Here is a 20,769-nt window from a genome sequence, read left to right as displayed (position 1 = left end):
AAAGCGAGGCCTGGGCCCGCCTGCGGGCGCTGCTCGAAACGAACGGCTGCAGGGCTCCGCTCGGCACGGCCGAGCGCCGGAACCCTCCGGGAGGTGCGGGGCCGGCCGTGGCGGGCGGGCGTTGCCGCCGCCGCGGCCCCTCACCCGGGCAGAGCGCGCGCGGCTACCGCCCCTCGGCAGCGGCTTTGACACCTCATTGGCTGGTTGGGTCAGGCGACGGGGATTAGCCAATCAGGCGTCGAGTTGAGGAGGCTTTGTTCTCTGCCGAGTTTGAGGCGGCAGCTGGGGCGCCGGGCCTGAGGGATGTTGGCTGTGGAGTCCTTCCCTTTTGCCCGGCCTTCTAAACTGAAAGAAGATAAATTCATGTGGCTAAAATTTAACTTCGTAGAAGTGCTGAGATGCCCTGTGTATACTATCAGTCACAGGCTGTAGTTGCACAGTAAACTGCTCTGCTTTTAGAAATGGTGACAGGAAATTGCTAGAAAAACATTTGGAATTAACCAAGTAAGTGTTAGTCTTTTTTTTTTTTTCCAGTATTTATTAAGAACTTATTATAAAACAGGCCTTAAATTCGCCTTGGTCCATTTTCAGAGCTCTGGGTGTGACAGGTTTCAGTTGGCAGGCTGTTCTCTGGAAGAAGTCCTAGTCTCCCACTGTGTTACAGGAGCCCTGTTGCTGGCTGTAGTCTCCCACTGAGGTGGGGCCCACTAAGACACTTAAGTTTTAAGCAGTTAATTCAAAAACATACTTAAATTGCAAACTCTTCTTTTGCTCTTAGTTGAGCCACCTCTGTAGTGAGTTTGCATGCACCTCTGTGGGCTCAGCAAGATGCGGTGGTGGCTGTTTGAGGAGCCAGATTCAAAGGAGATGGGACTCACAGGGCACACTAGACTCACAGAGGTGTTTGCCTAAGGATACTTACCATTGGTGCAGGAGTTTAGATGAGTTTAAGGGTAGAGTACAGAAGTATTTGGAAAATACATGCATTGGTGGTTACTAAATGTACAAATCCCAAGTTAAGAAAATACCCTAAACGAAAATGGTTGGAGTTTTGGAGAGTATTAGGGAATTATTAAACAGGCTTGCCCTGTTCTCACTTCTCCCTAGGTATCTGTTAATGGCAACTATTGGATGTTAATCAATATGGCTGTTCTCAGATTCTCTACAGGAAATTTTTGCTTTCTTGGCAGTCACCTCAGGCTACAGGTTCTACTAACAGGAGAGGAAACATAGCACAAAATGAGACGTGAGACCAGTGTCTCTTTATTTACTGTGAATGCCATTCTCTGCTCTCAGTCAGAATGTTTCTTCTATACATTCTCTCTGACACTTTTTTACCATTTTTAGTACTGAGCATTTTCAGTTTCTCTAGCAAGTGGAGGTTCTCTGACCCAAATGACTGGGGAAAAAAAGCCTTATTGTTAAAAAAAGCTGAAGAGACTCCAGAATTACAAAGGTTGCTTAAACTCTATGGGAAATTATCTTAGCAAATGCTGTTATGCTGTCAAACAGCCTTAAGCGTCCTAAATTTATACAAGCAGGAAAGCCTTTCTAAAGCAGCTCTGTGATCTAAGTCACAACTGTCCCACTGAAATTAAAGGGACTGTCCTCTTTATTACCTTAGCATAAGAAAGACAGGAGTTTAAGCAAATCTTGCACTAGTCCTGGGAAAAAAAATGTAAAAAACCTGACAACTGTACTTCCAGTGATTGCACTTTTACTTCCTTGGAACCATGTTAGATTATCTTTGTTTAAAATTTGCAGTTCAAAAACACAGTGTATCTGAAAAGGCAAACCCATACTGTCCAAGTGCACTACCAATGCTCTGTACGTTATTCTGCTCTGTATGTTATTCTACTCTGTATGGCTGTGTGTATTCTTTAAAACTATCCATGCTTTTCTGAACTATAAGAAGCAGTAAGCTCAGTCAGAAAACAAAGCTCTTGTAAATAGGTTCTTCAGCAGGAAGAATTCCACTTGTTCTCTTTAATCCTTTCTTATCAAGTTTCTGAAGTGTAAATACATGTTAATTACACTGACAACGAAAACGTGGTTTACATTTCTTAGCTGCTTACTTTAGTAAGATTTTTTCAAAGCAAATTACAAACGTTAGTGTAGAATCTTTGTAGAACCTTTGTAGAACTGTAGAATCATTCACACTTTCCTTATGAACAGGAGCTCTGAGCCAAGTATTTGATGAAATATAAACCAATTCTTCTAAATAGTTTCCAGATAAGAAGTACCTTCTGGATGATATTTAGGAGTAGTTACACTGTTGCATGTCTGCAAGTACAAAACGCTTGTTTGTAGCCCATATTTTGCTTCTCATAATAGAATTCTAGCAATATTTTACTTTCATTAAAGTAATAAACCAGCATTAGTTGGCAGGACACAAGTGATTTAATCTTGAATACAACAGTAACAAATACACAAACAGTCTACCTTAGATTTGGTTTCACCTTTTCATCTGCCTCACCCGGAATATCCTCATTAACGTGTTGGACAACCAAATTATATGGTTCCTCCTCCATTGTCTCTCCATCTGATTTCTGTTCTTCCTCCAAAGCCCATTTGGAACGTTTGTTTCCCGTGGAGGAGACAGGAGAATGTTCTGGCTCTAAATCGTCAGGGATGCTGTCAAAATTAGTTTCTGCTAGACACTTGTGGCACAGTCTGTAGCGTCGTGTTCCTTGCTGAACAACACACCCTGTTAGGTCAGTTACATGACGCTTGCATTTTCTGCAGATCAGTTTGCCAGCTTGATGTATCTAGAGAGATTTAAAATTTGAAAATGTCAGCACTCATCTAAAAGCAGAATTATTTTCTTTATTTTTATTTTAGAAAAAGAAAATTCACTGAATCATTCTTAAAAAAAAAAACAAATAAAAATATAATTTGCCAATTTAAATAATGAATAATTAAAGTTGCTGTGCAGGTAGGAAGCTTTTCTGGTGTTAGTTCTGGAAATGACAGAGCAGCTGGTACCAGTGACATCTTGTGTGTTTGCCTAGGCTGGGTCTGACTGAGGTGGCGTACCGTTTGGAAGTGGCTGCGTAAATGCTCTAGGCGGGTGAACCTCTTCCCACAAGCGTCGCAGGGGTACGGTCGCTCCCCTGTGTGACACCGAAGATGTCGCTTCAGGTCTGCGCGTCGTTTCACCGTGTGCGTACAGAGGGGGCATTTGAATCGCATCCGAGGCAAGTCATCTGGTATAGAGAAATACAGGTAAAGCGTCAAATATCAGTAGTTTTTAGGTAGTAGTTTGATTATTTTGCAGCTTAAATAAGTAGCGGTTCTTTTTTTTCCTCTGGTCTGTCACTAAATAGGAAAAATCCCCAAATATAATCCCCCAAACCAATGTTTCTTATTGAATATGTTGAACAGGCATTTGACAGTGTGTTCTTTCTTAGACAAGGTATTTTTTAGATATACATATCATTATAAATGCATTGCTGTAATGTATAGTAATCATACGGCCTCTTCCATCAGGTAATAGTTTATAGCTCTGACATTTATAGTCTCTATGTAATATACCAGGATGCCTAAAGTCTTGAAATTATGCAATTATAATAAAAAATACAGGTATATTAGTTTCCAAAGGGTGCAGACCAGAAGACAGCTGTAAGCTCTGTCCCACCATCCCAGACATGCACTGTCAGGCCATCCAGAGCTTAGAAGTTTTATGTAGCGTGGCCAAACACTTGCGGAGTTTGGGCTGGTTTGGACCTCAAGGGAAATGCGGCATCCCGCCAACGACGGGACCCTCTCTTGTGGAGGACTTAGGCTGGATTTAGGTTGAATGCCTCTCTTTCTGCCAGGTATTGGGGATCTGACAACAGAAATTCAGTCCTTCAGGTCCCCAAGGCAATTATAGCTCTTGAGGCTTCATTAAACTCCACTTGGGTCCAAATAATCTGGCATGTATTTTGTTAACTTCACCAAATACTGGAGCCAAGCTCTCTGATTCTAATTCTCATGCCCTTTTCAGGCTTCAAAGTCTCTCATCCCGTTTGACACTGTGAATGAGTAGATCAGGAAAATAATCTGCAACTCTAGGCAGCATTTGGGTTTTCATGCAGCCATTCAAAGTCCCTCCAAAAGATCATCCGAATTCTTCCAAATAAAGACAAACTTTGCAAAACAATATGTAATTTTTACCTTCGTTCCAACTACTCATTACACCTAAAATGGTAGGCATTGAGGTGTACAGTTCCTCTGCTTTTAACTCCATGAGCTCAGGAGTTCTTGAAAGTTCTTGCTCTAGCTGAGCCACAGACCACCTCTTTGGTATCGCTTCTGCCTGCTGATTATACCCGCAGTCACTGTGATCCACATCGTTCTCGGCGTCAAATTCAGCCTCGTCTCTAACCCGGGAGATGTGGCTGGAGTCTGACGCGCTGCATCCTCCGCCGGCCCGCTCAGCTTTGTCACGGCTCTGTGACAGTCCCAGGAGCTTTCGGCGCTTTCTTGCCGAGCCCTGTTTTCTGCCTCTCTTTGACAGCTGCATTTCCGCCCGCTGCAGATTCACCTCTGAGGGCAGATAGCTGCTGTAACCGCTCCACGAGTTTTCATTCACCGTATTAGTCTTTTCGTCCGGGACTGAACAGGAACGCCTGGGGTTGCTCTTCGCTTTCCTTCTTGAGCGATAAAGAGATGGATGGGCAGGTTCGCTGTTGGTACTTTTGGCTGACAGGCCGAGGTAATGATCCTTTTCCTTTTCATTAATATCCAGTGAGGACTTAATGAACGTCTTACAGACATTAAGAATATCTGTCATCTGCAGATAGCTCGCAGCTGACATGACTTCGATCACATTTTGACCGGTTAAAGACAATATGCCCGAATACACAAAGTCCAGGATAACCATAAATGTCTCTGGAGAGAAAACCTCAAAAGTAGCCGTTGTCGGCTGACTCGTCTCCTTTGAGCTCTGCGAAAGCAGCATTTTGAAATAGCCGCTGCTGGCGAAGAGCACATTGCGATGCGCTTTAAAGACCTTTCCCTCAACCAGGATGTTGCAGTCACAGAACAAGTCTTGCTTCCGCTGTTCGTTCAGCTGCTCGAGGAGGTGAAACTGGTGGGAAGAAATCTCCATTCCAGGCAGGGAGGAATAGCGAGTCTTGCTCTAAAGTAAAAAGCAAGTGCAATTGTGACAATCTAAACCAATGTTGGGGAATCCTATTTTAAAGAGATCAGCTCTATTTTTAAAAACGGGAAAACTGTGTAAGTTATCACATCCCAGTATATCTCCAAACCCCTGCAGCCCCAACCCCACACAGTAACGTGCGAGAAGAAACTTCGCAGCTCTCAAAGAGGTGGAAAGATGCCCCAGCAGGATTACTGCGTGTCCTATACAGTGAGGATTACATCGACGAAGGCCGGGAGCGGTTCACAGACGATGAACTCGGCCTTTCTGCTGCGGTGAGTGCCGGGGCTGCCCAGCGAGTCCCCGCCTTGGAGGGGTCGGGTGCGGGCCCGGCCCTGCCAGCGCGGAGCGGGGCCGCAGCCCTCCCGGCCCGGGCTCCCCCGCCATTGGCGGAGCCCGCCGTCACTCACCAGCACGCCCCTCCGAATTGGTCGCACCACCGCGGGGAGCCCGGGACGCCCGACGGCGCCGGACCCGCCCGCCCAAGCGCGGAGGCGCCTCCCGGTTTCGCGGCGGGGCGGCCGCCCCCGCTCACGCCGTGGGGACCGCGGCTCCAGCGCCCGCCACCGCTGCGGGCGGCTGCGCGCTCCCCTCCGCCGGGCCGGGCCGGGCCGGGCATGCAGCCCGAAGCCGCCCGCCTCAGCGGAGCCCCGGCCGCCGCTCCGCCGCAGCTCCCCGCCACGCTGTTGCCGCCCGGTGCCGGGCGCCCGGCGTGGCCCGAGCCGCTCCCGCCCCGGCTGCCCGCAGCCTCCCCGGGCTGGCAGCTCGCCCCGGCCGCCCCCTTGCGCGGCCCCTCTCGCCGCGCACCCGCCGCCCGCTCCCGCGCAGCCCTTTGTTGCCGCTCCCGGCCCCTTACAGCCGCGCCCGGGGCTGCAAATGGCGCCCGCCGAGGACGCTCTGCAGCCCGAGCGACCGTCGGCTCCGAGGGGCAGCTGCCAGCGGGCCGCCGCGCACGGACCCCGCCGCCCTCGGGGACTGCGGAGCCCGGCGCCGTCCCTCGCAGCAAAGCCCGCTCCTAGCCGCCTCTAGCCCCGACGCCCGGTCCGACCTACCGATGTACAGCACAACCGCCGCTCACCGGCTGGGTCCTGCGGGCGGCTGCCGCCGAGCCGGGAGCGGAGGAGCGGGCGGTGGGTGCGGAGTCCCCGGCCCCGCGTCGGGGCTCACGGTGGCTGAAGGCGACGCGCTGGTCCCGCAGCCCCGAGCCCTGGAAGCCCGAACGTGAGAGAAACAAAAGGTATTTGCTGACGTGGGCGTTGGACAGAGACGCCCGAGGGCTGGGGACACAATTAAAGGGGCAACGCACCGATTGCAGGCGCAGCCCAGCGGCTTCCTCTGCCTGATCGCCCTGCGGACGGGGCTGCTGCCTCTTCCCACACCCACATGCTGCCCGGGAGGTCCACTGCCTCACAGCAGTGCTTGGTTTTGTTAAAGGCCGGTCTAGGTATCTTTGTATGTGGAAGGAAGGCGCCACCTGAATGGGAAATATCTGTAGGTCTGTGGTGTAGGATGCATTACGTTACTCAATCTAGCAGCGGCTTTATAACAGGAAAGTTTTATATTCAAACAATGGAGATAATCCTAAACCAAAGTACAGCAAGTGGGAGTACAGTACTACAGACTGTCCTTTTTTTCCCTTCAGTGTGGAAAAAACAAATCCAATCAGGATGCCCATTAGAAGATGAGATGCTCTCAATCTTGTTCCTTGAGATCACTGAATAATTTTGAGAAGGAACCTCTGCAGGTCACCCGGTAACAGTCCCCTCCTCAAAGCAGGCTCGGTTAGAACACAGTAAAAGAACAGCCCATTTTCACAATAAAAAGTGCTAGTTCAGAGCGTGGCAGAGAACTTCACTAGTGGTTGATTTAGTACAGCAGCTAAACCAAGGTACAGAAATCCTCTTTCCACTCTCCCGGTTCTTCCCTGCAAATTTTTTTATTCTGTGTTGCTAGTATGTTTAAAATTCTTGGTGCTCCAAATGAAACTCCCATGTGCATTTCAAGAGTTAAATATGATGAAAGGTTATGCTAACTCCAATATGGGAGGGCTTTTAGGCTAAATAGTACAGAAAATATTTCTTAACTAAATTACATTATAAGCTTTTCTTAGTAGCTTATCAAATTATACCCGTCACTCAACAGACCTACAGACTGTTGGTACAGGTTTATACCTAATGGGAAAAGTACACTGGAAGTCTGGAGGCAAGGACTGGATGCTTGTAAGATCCTTTTCTTCAAAACTCAACCTTCTGGCCAGAGCTACAGAAATTGCCTTCTGTTTCATTCTTGTACATGCTGCCTTGCAACTAATAATAGCCTTCTAATTGACTTCTGGCTGTCCTGAGATGTTTCAGAAAAATCAAGGAGCAAGTGTTGGAATGCCTGCACGAGAATATTGAACTACTCTTACAATTCTGCTGTAGTTATTCCTGTAGAAACAATAAAAGGAATACAGAGTTAACTATTTGGACTCTTTATGGCATATAATTTACATTTATCTTCCTTGCAAATGGTTAGAAGTCCCCAGTGCCGGCTTGACCAGATCACAGGTACTGGCCTTAGCAGTTCACTGAAGTAATTCCTTATGAATTTGTAAATTCGTAAAATAAACCCTAAGTGCATGGGCTTATTACAGTCTGACTGCTGCTATCTTCAGCCTCAAAGCCTTTTTTTTAGGATAGTCAGCTAAACAAGTTCAGTTTAGCCATAATACTCACTTAACACAAATCTCGACTCTGCTAGGCCTCAGCAGCTAAGGTTTTAGATAGACATTCAGCTACAGAGCATTGTTGTTATGCTGACAGATGCTAATGATTGTCAGAGGGGGACCCTGGGATCCGGACACAGCCATTGACTCAGCTGTAGCCACATGGTAGGTCAGGCATTTTTCAGCTAAATCAAGGTCCATTTATTATTAAATGGAGCTGAAGATAGTGCTGTTAGCCTCTGTGTAGGCGATCTGAAGCTCAAAGCCAAGTATTTCTGCAGGCTGAAAGACCAAAATATAAGAAAGGTAGACACTGGCATGGCTAGGTAATGGGATAACCTCTGACAGTGACCAGATGCTTCAGGGAAGAAATGTAGTATATTCCATAATTTTATATCCAACAGAGATTTTTTTTTCTAAGTTATCATTGAAAAATTGAGAGGGATCCCAAAATCCTGGAGGATGGAGTATGTCTTCTGAAGAGGACTCAAGGAAGGATGATACATGTAGCAGTCAGTGTCAGTCCTCTGCTAGAGATCTGTGGGCTTACAGATACTTTCAAAGCTTACACTAAATATTTTTGCATTTTTTTAAAATCTCAGTTCTTTAGAACTGGAATAGTATATATACCAAAAGGTTGGAAAGGGAGATTCATTCTGAGGTTGTTTACTTGGGTCTGCTTTTTTAAATTAATTTTGAAAAAAAAACCCCCAACCCAACAGTTGAACCTTTAAGATAAGGACAAGTGTCATTTTTGGGGATAATAAATACAGAAGTTTAGATAATATAATGGAAAACAAAACAAAAAAAAAGGGATATGATGTGAAGGAGAAAAGCTAATCAATTGTCACACAAGTCATAGTTTATCTGGCAGGTAAAATTCTGTAAGAAATACCTGAAAAGGGGGAAAGAGAAATGTTCTTTAATTCAGTGTTTCAGCCTTTGAAAGGATGGCAAGATAGCTGTCAGAAAACAAGGATAGTTAAAGCTGAGATGCTAAACAGAGGATGATGAGTCTGTGTCTTCGCTCTTGACTGTAGTTTTGTGAACACAATGATAAGCATAAGCCAAGCAAAAAGAGGCAGGCTTTCAGTAACAGACGACAGACAGAGGAGAGAAAAGGACAAAGACACTAGGATTGCACAGAAAGCAGAGGTAGACCAGAGGAATGTTTCTCAGGTGGACACTCCTCCAGCGTTAGCCAGGTGAAACAGGGAGTGGAAAAGCAAATGACAAGAGAACGATATATTGAAAACCAGTGAATAATCAAAACATTCATTAAGTAATGTTTAAGAGCATTCAAAGCAACGTGAATAAGATGAAAGAAGTACAAGTGAAAAAAAGTTAAAAAAAAAAAGGCAAAAACCAACTTGAGAGGAATCATGGAACTGTTGGTCACAGGGGAGCTATGAATGTCTCTAGTCCCACCTCCCACCGGAAGACGACCAGCACCAAGGTCAGATCAAGATCAGATCAGCCATGGCTTTCTCTAGCCAAGACTTGAACACTTTTAAGGACGACATCTCTGAGGCTGCTTTCTGACCAGCCCATTCCAACGCTCACCGCAATGTAAACCGCTCAGACTGTACTCTGTATGTACAGAGGCAGGACAGCAACTATCTGAACAGATCAATATTGGTGTAATTCAGTACAGTTCTATACAGCCATCTCTTGTGTTTAGAGATAAAATCAGGTGTCCGACTTGTGACTACGCAAAGTTCAAAACATGACACAATCGGTTATTGTCAGATAAATTAAATTCTGTTGGAACAAGACTATATGGTCTTTGATTTCCTAGAAACATTGAATGCTTTGGGTTGGAAACCACCATAAATATCATCTAGTTCCAGCCCCCCTGCCATGGGCAGGGCCACCTTCCCCTAGACCAGGTAACTCAAAGCCCCATCCAATGTGGCCTTGAACACTTCCAGGGATGGGGCATCCACCACTCCTCACCACCCTCATAGTGAAGAATTTCTTCCTTATAGCTAATCTAAATCTACGCTCTTTCAGCGTAAAACCATCACCCCTTGTCCTATCACTACATGCCCTTGCAAAAAGTCCCTCTCCAGCTTTCCTGTAGGCCCCTTCAGGTACTGGAAGGCTGCTCTAAGGTGCCCCTGCAGCCTTCTCTTCTCCAGGCTGAACAACCCCAGCTCTCAGCCTGTCCTCATAGAAGAGGTGCTCCAGCCCTTGGATCGTCTTCATGGCCTCCTCTGGACTCGCTCCAGCAGGTCCATGTCCTTCCTATCGTGGGGGCCCCAGGGCTGGACGTGGCTCTGCAGGGGGGTCTCACGAGAGCAGAGCAGAGGGGGAGAACCCCCTCCGTCGCCCTGCTGCCCACGCTGCTGGGGATGCAGCCCAGGATACAGCTGGCTTCTGGGCTGCGAGCGCACATTCTCAGCTCGTGTTGAGCTTCTCATCAACCACCGCCCCCAAGTCATGCTCCTCAGAGCTGCTCTCAATCCATTCTCTGCCCAGCCTGTGTTTGTGCTTGGGATTGCCCTGACCCGTGTGCAGGGCCCTGCACTTGGCCTTGTTGAACTTCATGAGGTTTGCATGGACAAACTGCCTCTCAAGCCTGTCATGGTCCCTCCCGATGGCATCCCTCCCCTCCAGTGTGTCGACCGCACCACACAGCTCGGTGTTGTTGGCAAACTCGCTGAGGGTGCGCTCAGTCCCACTGTCAGTGTCGCCGACAAAGAGGTTGAACAGCGCCGGTCCCAGTCCCGGCCCCTGAGGAACACCCTCCTCACAGGTCTCCACTTGGGCATCGAGCCATTGACTGCAACTCTTTGAGCGTGACCATCCAGCCAATTCCTTATCCACCAAGTGGTCCATCTGTCAAATCCCTGTTTAACCAGTTTAGGGACAAGGATGTTGTGCGGGGCGGTGTCAAAGGCTTTGCACAAGTCTGGGTAGATGACGTCAGTTGCTCTTCCCTTATCCACCAATGCAGTAACCCCGTTGTAAAAGGGTATCAAATTTGTATGGCCCAAATTGCCCTTAGTGAAGCCATATTGGCTGTCACCAATCACCTCCTTATTCTCCGCGTGCCTAAGCATATTTCCAGGAGGATCTGCTCCGTGATCTTGCCAGGCACAGAGGTGAAAAGAACTTGAAAAAAAACCAAAAATGTTACTTCTGCTAATGAGTGGTATGTGATCCTAACAGGGATATGAAGAAGACAGTCATCAGAGGCAATGCAAGGAGATGAAAACAAAACAAATAGGATTACTTTCATTTAGAGAAAAACAAGCAAAATATATGACTGGCTATGTAAAATGAAGGACGTAGAAAATATAAGGCACTTAACATTTATCTTGTCTCGCAATACAAAAATAAGGGAACAACAACTGAAATTAAGGCAACAAACATAAAAATGGTAACCTTTTTAAAATACAAAACATAATTGACCTGTGGGAATCGCAGTCTTGAGCTAAAACTCCAAGCTTAATAAGATACTTTTAAAATGACTACAGATATCTAGTTATGCTACTGAGATTAACAATAACGTATAAAAACAGTAAAACCTCTTGTTTGCCAGGCAAATCAGCACCTAATCTGCCTAGATTTAAAAAGTAAATGTCTTCATATGGATAGATTTTTCCATTTGCCCATTATAGCCACTTCACATCTTTTTCTGAAGCATCTGGTCCTGAGTATTCTTAGATTTACAGTACCTAATTAGACTGAATATTGATCCAAAAATCCCTTTGCTTCAAAAAACGCCCCCAAGTATACAGAAACACTTAATAGTCTCACCTTTACAGTTGACAGTTAAGATTCCAGGCCTAGAGTAACACTTTATTTTCCCCTCCCCTTAAATCCATCCCCAAACACACACACAGACTAATCCCAGCCACTTTGTGTTCTGGGACAGCAGGCACAGATACCTAGAATTTATTGTGCAAACTGTTTAATGTAAAGGGAAACAGAAAAATCTATTAAATTTGATTTCAGCAAGCATTTTCTCTTGAAATTTGATCAAAGTCATTCCGTATTCTTTTATATATTTCTTTGTTCTATATTTGATTTAGTTAAGGTTGCTCAGGAATATTTCTTAGCCACTTCATATTATGCATTTGAGGAGTAATAAGCTCCAAATCAACCAGCTGTTTTCACATCGAGTCCATCTTGTGGACTGCTGACCAAAGTGTAACATAAAATCGAGGCCAGTGTAAGTCTTGTTCGGAAACAATGTTTTCATATGGGTCATCAGAAAGTTTTCTAAGTTCCCCCCTTCCCCCCTCCTCCCCAGGTCTAAGCCAATGGACAGTGATTTCTGTAGGAGCAATAACATACCACTTCTCTTCTCCTGAGAACATACATGCAGGCTGCTTCTTGGCAGCCCTGCACGCTTGAGGGGAGGGCGCTTAATGCCTAAGCTGTGAACTTAGTAGGAAGCGCTCGAGCTGTCATTTAAGAGACCTGTAGGCTGCCAGTCTGCAGCCTGGGATGAAAATGCTGCACTCTCTGGTAATGATGATACTAATAAGGCTATACAGTTTTTACACAAATAAAAATAAAATAGTGACATTCTAGCTGTCCCTGGGAAAGCGATTATATAGTATATATATGGGATTGTTCTGTAATTAATCCCGGGTTTCAGCCAAACATGCTTACAAAGTCGTAAAAAAAAAAAAAAAAGTTTTCTAAGCCTATACCCTTTGAGTTCAATGATCACAGGATGAAGACTGTATCAATACTCAGGTCTGTCCACAAAAACGCAGAGTAAAAGCACCCTGGGAGCATACTTCTGCTCCTCTCCTCTTACAGTACTGGTTAAGACAAACTCACTAAGTAACAAAACCAAGCAGCTTATTTTGTTACAGAAGTAAACTTTCTTCACCATTAGTCATCTCATCTCTCGTAGTCTAATTGTTGGTAAAATTACACAGATATGATGTCTAGAACTTCCAGTACATCTTGTTCTCACTGGCACGTAGTACGGACTGAAAAAGGTTGAAGTATGTTCTCTTGGTGACCGAAGGACTTTGGGAATATATAAATTGATAATGACTCCATCTTAAAACTCATCAGTTAAATCGAGTACAGGTCAATACAAACAAGAGTAGTCAATGGTTTCAGACAGAAAATCTCATCAGTTCCATTTCTAATGATATAGTATATATACTGTACAACTTGTTCTGCCACTGTTATTGGCAAATCAAACGGGGGACAAAGAGGGAAAACAACAGCTAAAGTAACCGCGTGAGGATTGTTTCCATCACGTCGGTGTGGAGAAGCTGACACTGCCATTGGCAATGCTGTGGATGCAGGGCTGCCAGTCACGTCAGTCTGGCACTTTTGAGAGGTTTAAAAACCAAAAGAGGGTGTTTTATTAGTACTTATTAAAATATACCCCAGTCTGAGTCCCCAGTTTTCAGAATGACTAAAACATCTACTGGCATCAATTAACGATCGTATCTGTAATCATTTTCTCTCTGATGTGTTGACTAGGACTAGTGTTCATGTGTTTACTTCCTTGTAAAGAAATAGGTCTCGAATGAATGATTTGCTAATGATTCTCCTTATTCTAATAAATTTTGCAAGATGAATGCTTTTCCAGATGAATGTGCTAAAACATTTTTATATGCTTTTTCTTAATTAGCTACGATTTTTTCCTTAGCATAATATGAATACTTCATGAAATTTCATGGAAGATTATCTTAATTTTTGAATACTGAAGAGAGGTTTTGTTTATATTCTGGTGGGGGGCGTATTTATACTTTGTGTATCACCAGATGATATTACATATAAACCCCACATCTCTACAAGTTTAAAAAGTGGGCAATTTACAGTGCTGTGTGAGTTGTTGGTTTTTTTTAAAAAAAAGTATTTAGACCTCACTCCCTTGAAAGAGGTTTTCAGAAGTGACCCATTGTCTACTATAAAAAGTTATCCACATTGTACTTCAGTTTCCTTGTTCATCCGCTATTTCATTTCAGGATGGATTCTTTCTAATGAAGCAAAGTACGGGTATTCTGGTAATAAAACTCAAGAGTGGACTCAATGGCACGTCCATAAACACATGCAAGTCTGGACCTGTTCAAAAGAAACCGCGATGTCCCTGTACGGTAACAACAGGCTGGTGGAGGACTTATGGTCAAGACAGTACATTCTCCCTCTTCCACGGGATTCCTAATCCTTGTCTTGCAACTACCTAATATTTGGTTTTACTTCCTTTTCGTCTGCTTCATCCTCACTGTCATCAACTTGCTGAATGACCAAGTCGGTTGACCCATCCTCCACGATCTCCACGTCGGATCTGTTGTCTTCCCCATAGTGCCACCTGGAATCCTTATCCCCGTCTTGTGGAAATTCAAGGGGTGCTTCAGCCTCCAAGTCAATGCGAATACTGTCTATGCCAGCCTCAGCCAAACACTCATTACAGAGTCTGTAACGTCTTGTTCCCTCTTGGACCACTTGTCCTGTTAGCTCAGTCACGTGGCGCTTACACTTTCTGCAGATAGGCTTACAAGCCTGATGAATCTGGGAAAATCGAAAGGAATAAATTTGATAAGGTATCCACAGAGAAATGTGTCTTAAGATGACAAAAAGTAGGGCCAGACTAGCACCAAACGGTAGCTTTAACTCATTTTGAGAGGCAGTCAAACATTAAAAATGAAACCATCGCAGGCGCCATAACTGCCCGCTGAGGCTCTGCTACTGGACTTGCAGAGAGCTGGGCCTTCACGAGCCATCGATTAACAAAGAAATTCATCCCCTTTCATACAAATTATGCTTCAAATCGACTTCAGCAAAACCCGATTAATTTTCTATTACCTCTTCTTTTATGGGAGTCAACATCAACCAGGCACACTAGTCCTGTGTTTAATTACGCCGAGACAGATTTACACATTCAACAAATCATGCAGTTACTAAAAATACATACTGTTCGAAAATGGCTACTTAGGTGATCTAGCCTGCTAAATCTTTTCCCACATGCCTCACAAGGGTAAGGGCGCTCTCCTGTATGACAGCGAAGGTGACGCTTTAGGTCTGCTTTTCTTTTCACCACATGAGTGCAGAACGGGCACTTGAACCTCATCCTGGGCAGATCATCTGTTAGAAAATAATGTGATTAAAAAAATAAAAATTAAATTAAGTCATAACATGTCTAGTCATTTAATGCCCTAGGGAAATGCATTCTATGCGCAGAATTGCAAATCGCTTTTATTAAAAAAAAAAAGTTATCGTAGGTCTTTCCAAGCACAAAGATCTTGTGTTTTCCTGTAAATTACACGGGAGTGCAACAAAGGAAAAGGAGTGGACCGTTAGCTGTACGAAAATGAGCTTAGAAATACCCCAAAAGATCACAGCTTAAATCTGCAAGATGAAGCTGCAGAGACACTAACGATTATGTCTTTCGAAAGGCTCGTTTTAATAAACCAGGTACTTCAATCATTCACAATTATTAAAAACTAAGAGTTAAACTTCCCAAATGTACATTTCCAGACACCGCAGATGTATTTTTGGCCACTCATTCAGTAAAGCACATCTTCTAATGAACAGAACAGACAATGCACAGGCAAATGTGCACCTACAGCATTAAAACCAACCCTTACCTTCAGCCCAGCTTCCCATGACACCTAGAATCGAGGGCATGCTCGCGTACTGCTCGTCCGCTTTCGAACACTTGGATTTACTGGAAGAACGGGGCGATTCGTGCTCCTGCTGTGACACAGCCAAGCTCCTGGGTATCACGTCAGACCCTTGGCCATACTGGAATCCCACATGAGGAGACTCAACTTCGGTTTCGATCTGAACTTGCTCCTCAGACTGAGCGATATGGCCAGGGGGCTCGGCAGCCCGGTCCTCCAGTTTGCTTGATTTATAGTGAGGAATGTCAGAAGGCTGCTGCATTCCCAGGTGCCGGGATTTCTTTACGGAATCCTGCCTCTGCTCGTGTTTGGACAGCTGTTGCTGGGCATTTCTTTGAGAAGTCGGATAGTAGCTGAAATTGCTCCAAGCGTTTCCTCCCATCATACACGTCCCTTGATCGGGACTTAAGTGTGAGTGTGGGGGGCTGCTTTCTGCCCTCCAGCCCGCGCTGTACAAGCAGGATCGCTCCACGCCGTTCGAATTCACGTCTTTGTCCGACAGACTGAAGTAGCGATCCTTCTCCTTCTCACTGATGTCCAGCGATGACTTAATGAACGTCTTACACACACTGATGACGTCGGTCATCTGCAGATAGCTAGCGGCCGACATGACTTCGATGACATTCTGCCCGGTGAGAGACAGTTTGCCTGAATACACAAAATCTAGAATAACTGTAAATGTGTCAGGAGAAAACGCCTGGAAAGTAGCCGTTGTCGGCTGACTTGTCTCCTTCGAGCTCTGCGAAAGCAGCATTTTGAAATAGCCGCTGCTGGCGAAGAGCACATTGCGATGCGCTTTAAAGACCTTTCCCTCGACCAGGATGTTGCAGTCACAGAACAAGTCTTGCCTGCGCTGCTCATTTAGTTGCTGCAAGAGGTGAAACTGGTGGGAAGAAATCTCCATTCCAGAAAAGATGAAATGAAGCGTTGCTCTAAAAAATAAAGGAAATAACCAGTCTCTTGACTTGAGCATCACGCAGCTCAGCCAAATGTGTCAGACGCGATTTTATATTTTTCAAATAATCTTATTTATTTAAACATAGAAATATGCACAACCACTCATTCTTTTTCTCAGAATACAAGAAGGATGAGAGAGCCCAATAAGCCAGTGCACGTTGTTCGGCAGAGGCGTGTGTTAAGCTGGGAGCATCTCCATCCTAAGGGTGCAGGACAGTGTGCGTGCAACCCGCAGCCTTCAGACATTCCCCAGCGAGACGAGGACCCCGCAGCAGCTGCGGGAAAGGCCCGTGACCGTGGCCGGAGCAGAGGTTACCGCACGGGCCCGGCCCGGCCAGCCCCGCACCCGCCGGCCAGAGGGACCAGGATGGGACCCGGCGGCGGAGCCCCGGCGGCCGCAGCCCTCCCGGCCCGGGCTCCCCCGCCATTGGCGGAGCCCGCCGTCACTCACCAGCACGCCCCTCCGAATTGGTCGCACCACCGCGGGGAGCCCGGGACGCCCGACGGCGCCGGACCCGCCCGCCCAAGCGCGGAGGCGCCTCCCGGTTTCGCGGCGGGGCGGCCGCCCCCGCTCACGCCGTGGGGACCGCGGCTCCAGCGCCCGCCACCGCTGCGGGCGGCTGCGCGCTCCCCTCCGCCGGGCCGGGCCGGGCCGGGCATGCAGCCCGAAGCCGCCCGCCTCAGCGGAGCCCCGGCCGCCGCTCCGCCGCAGCTCCCCGCCACGCTGTTGCCGCCCGGTGCCGGGCGCCCGGCGTGGCCCGAGCCGCTCCCGCCCCGGCTGCCCGCAGCCTCCCCGGGCTGGCAGCTCGCCCCGGCCGCCCCCTTGCGCGGCCCCTCTCGCCGCGCACCCGCCGCCCGCTCCCGCGCAGCCCTTTGTTGCCGCTCCCGGCCCCTTACAGCCGCGCCCGGGGCTGCAAATGGCGCCCGCCGAGGACGCTCTGCAGCCCGAGCGACCGTCGGCTCCGAGGGGCAGCTGCCAGCGGGCCGCCGCGCACGGACCCCGCCGCCCTCGGGGACTGCGGAGCCCGGCGCCGTCCCTCGCAGCCCCTCGCAGCAAAGCCTCGCTGCGGGGCCGTTTCCGCCCCCAAATCCCGACGCCCTGCCTGGCCTGCCGGCGTGCCAGGGCCGCCACTCACCGGCTGGGTCCTGCGGGCGGCTGCCGCCGAGCCGGGAGCGGAGGAGCGGGCGGTGGGTGCGGAGTCCCCGGCCCCGCGTCGGGGCTCGCGGTGGCTGAAGGCGACGCGCTGGTCCCGCAGCCCCGAGCCCTGGAAGCCCGAACGTGAGAGAAACAAAAGGTATTTGCTGACGTGGGCGTTGGACAGAGACGCCCGAGGGCTGGGGACACAATTAAAGGGGCAACGCACCGATTGCAGGCGCAGCCCAGCGGCTTCCTCTGCCTGATCGCCCTGCGGACGGGGCTGCTGCCTCTTCCCACACCCACATGCTGCCCGGGAGGGGATGCGGTGCCCTAGATGCTTCCTTCTCGCACCTTTATATGTAGCAGGGGCCTTGACGACCCAAATCCTTCTTTAACGCGCCTGCAGCTTCCTCAAAAGGAGATGTAACATTTTTTTTCCTCCCTTCATATCTCTTATCTTCTGAAAAAAACATGCCTGAAATCCTAGTACCTGAACCTCCCACCTTCTCTCTCTCGAAGTTTGGTATCTTTCTCCTTCCTCTTCTTGCCACCAGGGTCTTTTCTGTGCTCTTGACACCCCAGTTATTTCTCATGAATTTTTGTTTTCCCATGGGAGCTATTCTGCCTTAGCTGTATCCTTTGTGTCCTTTTTAGCCTTCCCTTCCATCAACTTAAGATGTTCCATCTTGAAACAATTTACTTTCCTTTTCCCACTGTAGCAAAATGGGAAGGACATCTAAAGACGCTCTCCTCTGATAGGGAGATAGACTCTCCCAGTATATCATGTATGTTTATTCATATTTAATTTATATCCATCAATATTGTAACCATATTTTTCACCAGCTTAATTCCCCCTTCTTAATAAACATCCATGGTTTTGTAGATTCCGTCTCCTTTCAAATGCAGGCCACGCTTTAAAAATCTTTCATGAGGCCCATTCCGCTTGCATAAGACTCCACTCTACCTGGCCAGCTTCAATTAATCATTCTTGAACATGAAAGCAATTGGAATTTACATGGTATTTTGCATGAATCTTTTCAGTCCACTGGGCAATGGCGTTAATTATCAACTGAAAACATTTCCATCTGATGTACCTACAACTGACCAGCCTTTTCCAGCCATGTCACATTGCCTCTCTGTTGGTCTTCTGCTGATCAGTGTCACCTGCACATTTAATGTAATTTATCTTGCTTTTGCATCAAAGTCTAAAGAGTGTATTAGCAGTACTGGTTCCAAAGTCAGCTCAGGGGACCGTTACCATCTCTGTCCTCGTCGTTCCCCTGGCAGGGTAACGCACCACAGCCCTAGGACCCAGCTGCTCACAGCTCTCACCATTAATTTGTAGCCGAATACTGTATGCAGCTCCGGGGTCGCTCATTTCAAAGAGCGTGCACGGGAACCTGTCATGGTTCAGAGAGGGAGAAGGGAAATGATTTGTCTGGCACCGCTTTGTACGGATGTCTGTAGAGTGAGAGATATCCAAACTAGGAAAAAAATGAAGCAGGTGAGATAAATGGAAGTCGTAAAATCATGAGAGGATCGACAGGGACCGCTCTCTGCTCATTCTGGCGTTAGAGGAAGGCAAATGAAGCTAGCAGGTGGCAGGGCCGCAGCAAACCGGAGGATGTGGTTCTACGCGTAACGTATTTAGGCACTGGAACTGCTTGCCGCGGGCGGCTGTGGATGTGAAGTGTGGGGGTGTTACAGGGCGCGCTAGACAGGGTCGTGAGAGAGGCGTGAGAGCTACATGTGGAAATGTCCTGTGCCTCCAGGAGTCCCCAAGTCACAAACTGTAGGAGACTGGAAGAGTATTCAGCTAAAAACATTGCTTGTCTTATTCTTCCATAGGGCAACTGGTTTTGACTCAAAAGTCTCGAGTTGGGGAATTTAATAGAATTTAGTTTATTGCCAAATGACATACACTTTCAACTACTGAGTCTGGTATTGAGGAATAAAGACGACAAACAAACAATCATTTAGATTGTTTAATATCAACCAGAAAATCAGTGTCAGGTTTTAATACTGCTTGAATTCATTCCTCTCAAGTTTGATTTTGCCTGTCAATTTGACTAAGCAGCACCTCTTTTTAGATAACATTCTACCTATTTGTTCCTATCCGTGCCCAAATTATTTCATCTGCTGAAAGTTTCCTTTTGAAAAGAACTATTTGTAGGTATTTGTTCTGTCTGACTTTGCTGTCGTTTCAGGTAATTGGTACTTTCGTTTTTGTATTGCAGAATGCTCTGCTTGGTAGTTTGTATCAATATTAATAGGACTTCAAGGGTTCTCAGTCTGCTAGGAACAGGTAATAGAATTTAAAAGGTAGGGGAAAAAAATGCAGTGGTATCTAGAGTAGCTTAATTAGAATTTTTAAAGATATTGCAAGTGCTTTACCCAGAATACTTCAGAAACCTTGCCCGGGGGTCTGCTCGCTGCAGCTGGGGACAGCCACGGAACTGACTTCGGTTTTGTCATCCTTTGGGACTGATTTCATCTGGTTTTGCACAATAAAACGTCACAAACAATCCACTTGTTCTAGAACTCTATTTAGTTGTTCAATCTAGTCCTTTGTTTTGTAATTTCTAAATTTTAGAGTTGCTGTTTCTAGGCAAGAAAGTTCCACTTGAAGTTGAGATATTGTTTGGAGAGTTCATCCAGTGGGAATAAATGAACTTGGAGACTATGTGGAGCAGGTGTTTCTCACAGCAACGGGAGCGGTGCTGCAAAGCAAGGCTAACGGTCCGCTTCTCAGAGAACAACTCACATATTACTTTAAAAAATAAAACATTGTTAGTGCTGATACAAAAATCCTTAACATAAATTTTGCATCGTCTTATTTGGGTTTTGGTAACCAAATATAATTAACAGTAACACCAGTTAAAATATTTCAGTTTTCCTTAAAATAAATGTTTCTGAAAAATCAGACTTCAGTTATGGTATATTTTCTGACTGTAAATATACAGTGATATTTCTTGCCAAAGAAAACTCGAGCGTATCCTCAGGCAACGGAAGTACCATCATTCAAAGACTGACACGCATTGAGTCACAAGATTAATTTGTTGGAGTTGCAATGGATTTTTCCCAGATGTGTGAGTAAAGTAATACACGTTTACCAAGGGCTTTATTTTAAATTTTGGAAATGTAAGTAAAATGGCATACAACCTTGGCCTAAAGCAAGGCAATTTCTTCCTGTTTTCTACCATTGGAGAAATAG

At 46.6% G+C, this 20,769-nt stretch overlaps 2 protein-coding genes and 1 long non-coding RNA gene across 4 annotated transcripts; 1 reads left to right on the top strand and 2 right to left on the bottom strand.

The window, feature by feature from the left end:
• The first annotated feature begins 120 nt into the window (after positions 1-120).
• On the top strand, positions 121-4,900 carry LOC135316790 (uncharacterized). The gene is made up of 4 exons (XR_010376033.1): positions 121-504; positions 3,012-3,225; positions 4,523-4,699; positions 4,784-4,900. It is a non-coding gene; the product is annotated as an uncharacterized LOC135316790 (long non-coding RNA).
• On the bottom strand, positions 2,317-5,095 carry LOC104047412 (zinc finger and BTB domain-containing protein 8A). The gene is made up of 3 exons (XM_064471429.1): positions 4,159-5,095; positions 3,037-3,206; positions 2,317-2,768 (listed from the first exon to the last, which is right to left on the bottom strand). Exons 1-3 carry the CDS (start codon positions 5,093-5,095, stop codon positions 2,439-2,441), a joined length of 1,437 nt encoding a protein of 478 aa, XP_064327499.1. The 3' UTR covers positions 2,317-2,438.
• Positions 5,096-11,154: 6,059 nt separating this feature from the next.
• ZBTB8A (zinc finger and BTB domain containing 8A) lies at positions 11,155-17,617 on the bottom strand. Of its 2 annotated transcripts, none has more exons than XM_064471107.1 (4): positions 17,554-17,617; positions 15,425-16,392; positions 14,752-14,921; positions 11,155-14,348 (listed from the first exon to the last, which is right to left on the bottom strand). In XM_064471107.1, the coding sequence occupies exons 2-4, from the start codon at positions 16,362-16,364 to the stop codon at positions 14,016-14,018; spliced, it is 1,443 nt and encodes a 480-aa protein (XP_064327177.1). In that variant the 5' UTR covers positions 16,365-16,392; positions 17,554-17,617; the 3' UTR covers positions 11,155-14,015. The 2 variants fall into 2 exon arrangements, with proteins under 2 accessions (XP_064327177.1, XP_064327178.1); XM_064471108.1 differs by lacking the exon at positions 17,554-17,617 and adding an exon at positions 16,869-17,115.
• Positions 17,618-20,769: the final 3,152 nt, after the last annotated feature.

Source organism: Phalacrocorax carbo, chromosome 22, assembly GCF_963921805.1.
Source record: "Phalacrocorax carbo chromosome 22, bPhaCar2.1, whole genome shotgun sequence".
Taxonomy (NCBI): Eukaryota; Metazoa; Chordata; class Aves; order Suliformes; family Phalacrocoracidae; genus Phalacrocorax; species Phalacrocorax carbo.
The sequence above is the reverse complement of the archived record's forward strand: the minus strand, read 5'-3'. Positions and strand labels throughout refer to the sequence as shown.

Bases quoted from the DNA above. Each gene is read 5' to 3' on its own strand.
- LOC104047412 (XM_064471429.1), bottom strand. From the start codon at position 5,095: ATGGAGATTTCTTCCCACCAGTTTCACCTCCTCGAGCAGCTGAACGAA. The intron at 3,207-4,158 runs GTAAAAATTACA...TCTCTATACCAG, and splicing joins AATGAGTAGTTGGAACGAAG to ATGACTTGCCTCGGATGCGA. The intron at 2,769-3,036 runs GTACGCCACCTC...AAATCTCTCTAG, and splicing joins TACGCAGCCACTTCCAAACG to ATACATCAAGCTGGCAAACT.
- ZBTB8A (XM_064471107.1), bottom strand. From the start codon at position 16,364: ATGGAGATTTCTTCCCACCAGTTTCACCTCTTGCAGCAACTAAATGAG. The intron at 14,922-15,424 runs GTAAGGGTTGGT...ATTTTCTAACAG, and splicing joins CATGGGAAGCTGGGCTGAAG to ATGATCTGCCCAGGATGAGG. The intron at 14,349-14,751 runs GTATGTATTTTT...CGATTTTCCCAG, and splicing joins TAAGTAGCCATTTTCGAACA to ATTCATCAGGCTTGTAAGCC.